The following is a 7,779-nucleotide window of genomic DNA, read 5'->3' as shown; positions in this document are numbered from 1 at the left end:
TTCTGTAATGGTTGATGGCCTGCTGAAGTTCAGGTCACTTGGTGAGTAGCTTGGTCTGGTAAGGTGTTCACTGACCACTGACTTCGGGGTTATACTCTGTTTACTACGTCATAATGGTGGTTTTGCTGATTTTCAGGTTTTTGATACATGTATAAAAAAAGAAAATTTGGTAATTGCATTGTTAAATTCCCAGGGTTTTGCTGGACCTTTGTGGTGTTGTTACAGCAGTGTCCTTGTGATACTGTATCTCTTGGTGTTCCTGATAAGAGGTAAGGATAACAGTTGGCCACCTGCTACAGAAGTACCCACAGTGCAGTATGGTCTCTCTCAGACTCTTGTTTCTCTCATTGACAAAATCAAACCAGCATTCCCCACTGTAAATAAATGGTTTTGCTGAATATAGTAAAGTTTTAAATTCATATGTTTAAGCAATTTTTTTTAAGTTCTGGTAAGTCTAAAGGGTGGTTTACTTTAGAAGCCTTAGAACTATACTAGATTTCCTCTGATTTATATTTTTCACAGGGTTTCTATGTACATTAAACAAACTTGTGAATTAGTACTACTGGATATTTTTACAGACTCTACTTTATGCTGAAAAGTGTTAAAACATCAAGTATTATCTTTGAAAAATCCTAAACCTGTGCCTCTGTTATAGAAAATAAGTATTATTGCCACAAGTTATACTTAACAAACACTAGAAAATATGTTTTTAAAATTTATAGACTATTAAGTCACATTCAGAGTGGGTGGACCATCAGATAGAACTTGACTTTGTATGTTCAATAGGGCTAAAACAATCTTTAACCTTGCATGTTTATTTGTGAGATACACATATTTAAAATCACTCAGTTTTTGGCTTGGGGTTTTGTTTGGGTATTTTTACATGTGGAAATTTAGCGATAACCAGGATTTTATACAGCAGAATCTGCCTCATCTTTTTATTTGTTGAAGCACACTAGTATTTACCAATCAATAAAATGCCATAAAATGATATTGGAGGTGCTTAGGTACGGCATAGTGAAGAACCCGGTCCCCAGAAAAAGTTGTATCATTGTTTAGCATTGAAAATGTTGCTTGAGATGATTAAATGGTAGATTATTTTGTGTTTGCATGCTATGGAAAATACTGTTGCTTTAGTTTCAATTCTTTGATATAGTAAAGAAGAATGATAGAATTTTAAGTAGGCATGAGGTATAGTAAGGTTTTAATAAACAGGATATCCTGTCACTCTAAATACCTATTCACTTAATTTACCTGCATAGATTATAATACGTAATCTCATAACATAAGTTAGCTCAAACAGTTTCCTTCCTATACTTTATTCTTCTGATTTAATTTTTAAATTCATATTCAATTTTCCTCAGTTATATATTCAAGGTTTTGGAAGTGTCCATTAAAGTTGCTTTTGCTCTGCTTGTGTTAAAAGCACTTTGTCTGAAGAGTAGCCTGGTGTTCAAATACTTGACATCAGCCCTTTTGTGACTTTTACTCCATCATTAAGTTTCTTCTGCTACTATGAAAAGAAATCACAGTGGCTAAATAACACATTTCAATGTCTACTCTTAGAGACTCCTAGATATTCAATCGTTCCTGTGCTTAGTAACTGATTACTGTTGTCCAGCAGGCTACAGAAAAAAGGATGTCCTTGTTAACATTATGTACCCACCTTAAACTGTGCTACAACAATGTAGTGATTTGTTTTCTAAATTTGTTCCACCACTTTTGTGTACACATTATAAAGGTTAAGAGATTTTTTTTCACAATTTATTAGCCATTCAGATGTTCCCTTTAACTCTCAGGTTTGTTTTCTTGAGTTATTTTAAATTTTTGATGTGTTATAGAATTAACTATTGGCTGTTTATTTTTATTGTAGTATTTAAAATTTGTAGTTTTTACCATTAATATTGTGTATTTTGAATAATTCTCAACTTATAAACAAAACCTTTAAATTTTCTTGGTGTGAGGACTCTTCAAATGAAGGTTCCTAGGCAAGGGCTATAGTTTCCCTTAGGATGTAGTAAATAAGCCTGTTGCTGTTCTGAGTAATGTCTTGGTCACTCAACTGTACTAGTATATGCTGTGTGTATGTGTCTGTGTGGCCACCAATGAACATTTTGCATGCTGCAATTAGCTTGAGCTTCTGGGATTCAGTTATCTGCAATTCTGTTGTTTTCTACCCAGAGTCATTTGTGCACTTGGGATAACTGGTCATGAGACTGCTGAAGATGGGAGTTACCAGGGCTCCAGGAAGTCATTGAATACTTGATACTAGGTTTACTAACTGGAAAGGACCTGAAAGAACTGCTGAAGGGCAAACACAGGGAGATGGATATAGGTGTTCCCCGGCAGTAGAAGGCTTATCTTTCCATTTGTTGGAATTCCATTTAACTGGTCTTGATTCCTTTGCCATCTGTGATGTGTGTTGATGGTTTTAGAAGTGACTTGTCCTGGTGAAGGACACTGTCACCCTATTTTTGGTTGCATTGGCTAATACACAGCACCATACGTTTTTTAGCTAGTTGGCATTTGCTTGGCATGATTGGGATGCTCTCCCTCTTGTGTGGTGTACAGTGAGGTTGCAGTTACTAGAGTAAGTGATTTGTGAAACAGCAACAGATCTGGACAGAATCCTGTGTTCCAACCCCCAAAATTCTTTCTAAAGCAAACCCCAGTGCTTTTCTATTTATTAGAACGTTCTGCAAGTTAGCAAAGGAAAGTCCACCCAGATATAGTTGGTGGAGCTTTGAAAGCTCTGTTTTGGGGGGTGGCAGGAAGTGGAGAAGGGGAGCTGCAGGGAGAGAGGACAGGAAATGGGGAGCGGGGTCGGGATTGGCGCCAGGCAGGCAGGCACTGCGGGTGGCCTGCGAAGATTGGCGCTGCCCTGCGAGTCCATCCTAACTTGGGTCCTCCCGGCCTGAACACTTGGTGCCAGAATCAGTCCAGGAAGCCCTCGATCAGAGGCTGGCAGGCATCCCCCAAGGGCGTAGACTCTGCACTCGTCACGAAGTGAGCAGAACTGGGAGCAGCTTGGCCAGGGACGTTGCCGGGTCCAGGAGGGACTCCGCGTGGAAGTCCTGTTGGGGACTTTGGATGGTTTTCTCCAGAACTGCCATCTCCAGCCCAACAGTTCTATAGCCTATCTACTGGAATTCCTCGAACTCCAGGTAAGTGGCGTCCACGATCCCTTTTGCTCACCCTGCCTGGACCTGTCCCGGGGGTCCGCCATGTGGTCCAGGCGGGAGGATGACTCAGAGCCTGTTTCTAGACCCTGAGGCGCCCGTCCCACACCCCTACCCTGCCACATTTCTCTAGGTGGGGACCGGCTGGACTTGCGAGCCCGGGCTCCAAGTGGCTCTTCCTGGGGATCCAAACTCAAGTGCTCCAGGGTGCCCGACTCCCTGGCGACTCGGGTGGCCCCTCGGGAAAGGTGTCTCATGGCTTTACCCGGCTCTACCCGGCCCTCCCTTCTTTGTGGAGAATGGAGGACGTTGCCACTAAAGGGGCTGCAGGCGCACATCGACTGGCGGGCTCCGGAGCTGGGTAGAGATGCTGCGCTCTCAGGGAGTGGGTAAGGCACCGCCCGGTTCCCCGCCGGAAGGCAGTGGAATGTCTGGGGCAGTGGAATGTCCTTTTGGGGAGGGGACAGTGGGCCCGCAGTGTCCGGGAGCTGGAGTGAATCGGAGTCTGCTCCGCAGCCCTGACTTGCACCGCGGAGCTCACTGGCTCTGGGGAGAACTCGGGCTGCCCTCCCTCTGCACGCTGGCCTCTCCCTTCCGGTCGGAAACAGAGGCCCAGCCTCCGCATTGTCCGGAGATGTGGTTCAATTTTAACAAGCCTTTTGGTAAAGCTCAGAGCCATGCCCAGTCAATGCAGCTGCCTATGGTATTTGGGGAGTCTCTAGTCCCTAGATCAGACTCGCTTTTAGCAAAGCACAGGGAGGGGAGAAAGTCAGGCCTGAGACGAACTTTTAGGTCTGGGCTCCCAGGGTGCGCTCCGGTTTAGAAAATGCCAGCCATCCTTTGGGATTTGCGACCAGGGTCTAGGGAACCTCACATGGGTGCTGCTATTTCCTCATCTTCCAACTATGGCCAGAAAGTGCTGTGAGGGAATTCTGGTCTCAGTCCTGAAAGTGTATGGAGACGCTGGGTGGCTCCTGGCATGGAGGCAGACCTTTGAAATTAGAAGCAAAATCAATGGCCTAATTGGAGTTGAGCATATTGTGAGTGGCTTCAGAGCAGAGATGAACACATTGATTTAGAAATTACCCCATAAGCAAAGAACTGCTGGTACTGTCTTGAAAGTGGTAAATTTCAAATTCACCAACATAATTGACCAAACACGTTCCCCTTCGAAAGGGCAAAAAATCTTCACGTGTAAATGACCCGAAATAGATATTTTTGTCTGTTGCCAGAAGGCTCTTGTTTTAAAGTTACTGCGGCCATCTTTGATGTAGTCTGGTATAGATTTTTGTTTTGTTTTGTGTTTTAATGTAAGTGATATGTTTGCTTCCTTGGCGTGTCATCTTTGCAGCCAAAAGTTATCTACAGGTATCTGGTGGTGCCCCAAGGAGCCTGGCTGAGAGCTGAGCACCGCTATTGCCACTCAGACTGAGGCCCCCATGGTGGCTGAGGGTGATGCTACCTAGAGGTGCCTACAGAAGTCAACCTTCCCTTCTGAATGTTAGCAATGGTCCCGCCCCTCCCTCCTTCCCCAGCCTGGCTGCCTCTCTCCACTTTGCATTTTAATTCACAGCCTCTTTGGGAGGCAGCCCCTCCTCCCCAGGTCTGGATATAATATTTATATTTAAGTGAGGTTAAAGAAATTCCCCTGAAAATCCCCAGAGCCACAGAGTGACATAAGTATGTTTTGTATTCATTGTGACCACTATACTTGGGTGTGCAGCAGGGAGGATTAGAAGCATTGACTTGTCTGTGGGAGAGGGGGAAGCAATATTATGTGTGCCTAGCATCTGGAGAAGCATGTCTTCTGTTTGTTATGTGTTAAGAAGTGTTGACTTATGTTGACTCACTATTTTGATCGTTAATAGTAGTTTTCTGAGATGTGAGCATCGATGCAGAGAGAGCTGCTAAGGACTTGCATTTCCGAGGAGCAGGCCTCCCTGTGTGGCTGTTAGTGTGATTGCTCCCAGGCCTGAGGATGGCTGGAAGTCTTTGGAAAGCTTGTGGCCCGGATGCTATCTGTGAGATCAGAAAGATCTCTTTCTGGGCGAGTAATACCAAAGAGCCTTTTAGTGTTTACTGCCTGGTATTTCCTACTTGTTCACTTTTCCAGAGAAAAGTTTCTGTGGACAGAGCAGACAGTGATCAGAGGCTTTTAAAGGCAACGGCAAAAACTCTTATTGTTGTTGACCGATACTAACCTCAGTACCCTGTAATGTGTGTGAGGGAACTGGACTTTAGTGCTGGTCCTCCATGCTTTCTGTTTTAGTCATTAAACACTGTGAGCCAGGGACTCCATGCTGGGTTATGTGCAGAGTAGAACCACCATTGGTTTAAGCCACCAGAAAGGAAACATATTCTTTTGTGTTGTTTTTTTTGGCATTTTAGGAAAATCTGACTATTTCTTCAGGACAGGGGGCTTTCTTCATGCAGTGGGTATTGGATTTGACTTACCTATGCGGTCTGGTAACTGTTTTAATAGGAGTGTGAGTGTTCTGGACTCTTCTGCTTCTGAATACAGATGATAAACATCATCATTAAACCTTAAATACTCTCTTTAGACCCATTTTGTTGAATTTCTTCCTAGTTCTCATGCTGGATCATAGTTTTGGGCTGTAGATATGTTGCTTCTGTGATCTGTTTTTTTCACACCACTGTGAGAATTATCTGTAGATATTACAGTTGCATACCTCTTCTCATGCCCAAGCACCTGCCACTTTGTGCCTTCCTTTCTATTTTAATTCTGAATCTATATCAAAATATCCATTTCAGTTTTGGAGATTCATAAAAGAGTAGGGACAGTCTCTCTAATTTACAGTCTCGTCACATCCCACCAATGATTGCTAATGGCAAACTCAGATCAAGTATTTGCTTGTTAACAGGGAATAGGGAATGATAAATGTCCAGCAAGCTTGGGGCCTCCTGCAGCTTTTCACACACAGACTGGTGCACATTTATGGCAGGAAATTGACAAAAGGAGAAGCTGAATTGCCTTGGCCAGCTTTCCATCAGGAATGAGGTTGAAGTGATTAAAGAGCTATGCAAGAAAGCCCTGCATGTGTTTACTAACTGTGCAGTGGTGAGTTCTTCACTATATTTCTTGACCCTCCATTCTTGTGGGGCGTGTCTCTGTGATATGCTTTAGAAACATCCTCTGGAAGGATGGAGGGCCCAGCAAAGTCATGAGGGGGTGGTAATGGGTTACCAGTATTCCCAATGAAGCCACCTTCCAAGTAGACCTGCTTCTGGGGTTGCAACATGGAATCAGCAGTGGCTCATTCAAATATTTTCCTTCCATGTGCAAATTCAGCTGTGTGATGTAGGGCAGAGAATTCTTAGTCTGTGATACACACTTGCTGTTTTCAATTTTTATTTATTTATTTATTTATTTATTTATTATTTTATTCTTTTTCCTTGAGACAGGGTTTCTTTGTGACTTTGGAGCCTGTTCCCCGCTGCCCCCTAAGAGGGGAGAAGGTAAACTCTCCCATGGAGAGTTCAGAACCTTTGTTCCTGTGACGCGACCCCTTCAAGAGGGGATACCTACTACTGTAAGGAGTTAGGATTTAAAGATCAGACTTTGGGAACATTCAGGCAAGTATCAGCCCGTACCCTGGCTTCTGCATGTTTAACAACAGTTACCAGCCACATGGTGCTATCCTTGGTACTGGGTCAGCATTCCTTCTGGATGAGGCCCTGGAGCAGCATAAGAGGACAATACAGTCCCATAGGGCTGGCATTGGATTATCAATCTGCTCCATTGAGTTACTTGGATGTTTGCGCCCTGCTCCTTGATTTAAACATCAAGCCTCTTCAGGTTGTTGCCCCACCCCCCATACCCTAGTTCCAGGCATTTGGGATAGCTGTTTTGGGGGCAGGGTGACAATACAGAATGGTGGCTCCTAGGTAACCCCTCAGTCCCAACACTCTCTCTTCCTATAGTGCTCCCTCATCAGAAAGCAGCCCTGCCATTTGAAAGTCAGTGATTAAAATATTAAAAAGCTGTTTGGGGGGTAAATGAAAAGGGCTGGAGGAAACTCAAAATCTCTCTAATTTGCCTCTGGAGTCTGGGAAGAAGCGGTCTTTCCAGTTCTGGGGGGTAGTGAAGTTTTACTGAATAGTGAATTACCATATCAATAGGTGCCTGCTAAGCCACTGTGACTTCTTATAATGGCCTAACTTTGTTTTCTCTTTTCTTTCCTGCTAAATGAAACCTTCAAAAATAACTAGTAAATTAGGGCGAAGCTGTTTCTAAAGGAAAAGTAGCTCTCTGTTGAGTGAAGTTGAGCCTTTACCCTTGGAGGAACATAGGGAAGGTGCAATCATTTCATCTTAGCCTAAGTTCTCTGGAGCCCAGTCATCAAACATTTACTGAGAATTCATCTGTACCAGGCCCCAAGTTGTGCTTCAGATACACTAACTGTGAGATGGAGGGGCCAGGTTATTTCCTCCAGCAAGGAAGCCGGAAGTGCAGACTATCCCAATTCGCTACAGTGAGCATTCAAGGTCACTATAGTTTTAAGAATGAGGATCAGGAAGATTATCACCAATTTATTCCTCTTATTGGTCATTTGTGAATTTTCTGATTTATTGATCATTC

The 7,779-nt window shown here is 43.7% G+C and overlaps 1 protein-coding gene across 1 annotated transcript in view; it reads left to right on the top strand.

The window, feature by feature from the left end:
• Positions 1-3,606: 3,606 nt before the first annotated feature.
• LOC113838826 (mothers against decapentaplegic homolog 1-like) overlaps positions 3,607-7,779 on the top strand; it is a 14,467-nt gene continuing 10,294 nt past the window's right edge. Inside the window, exon 1 of the mRNA XM_027434341.2 lies at positions 3,607-3,841. Within this exon, the coding sequence (XP_027290142.1) occupies positions 3,607-3,841 (235 nt within the window). The remainder of the gene's footprint in view (positions 3,842-7,779) is intronic.

This window comes from Cricetulus griseus, unplaced genomic scaffold (genome assembly GCF_003668045.3).
Source record: "Cricetulus griseus strain 17A/GY unplaced genomic scaffold, alternate assembly CriGri-PICRH-1.0 unplaced_scaffold_111, whole genome shotgun sequence".
Taxonomy (NCBI): domain Eukaryota; kingdom Metazoa; phylum Chordata; class Mammalia; order Rodentia; family Cricetidae; genus Cricetulus; species Cricetulus griseus.
This window is presented reverse-complemented; position numbering and strand designations above follow the sequence as displayed.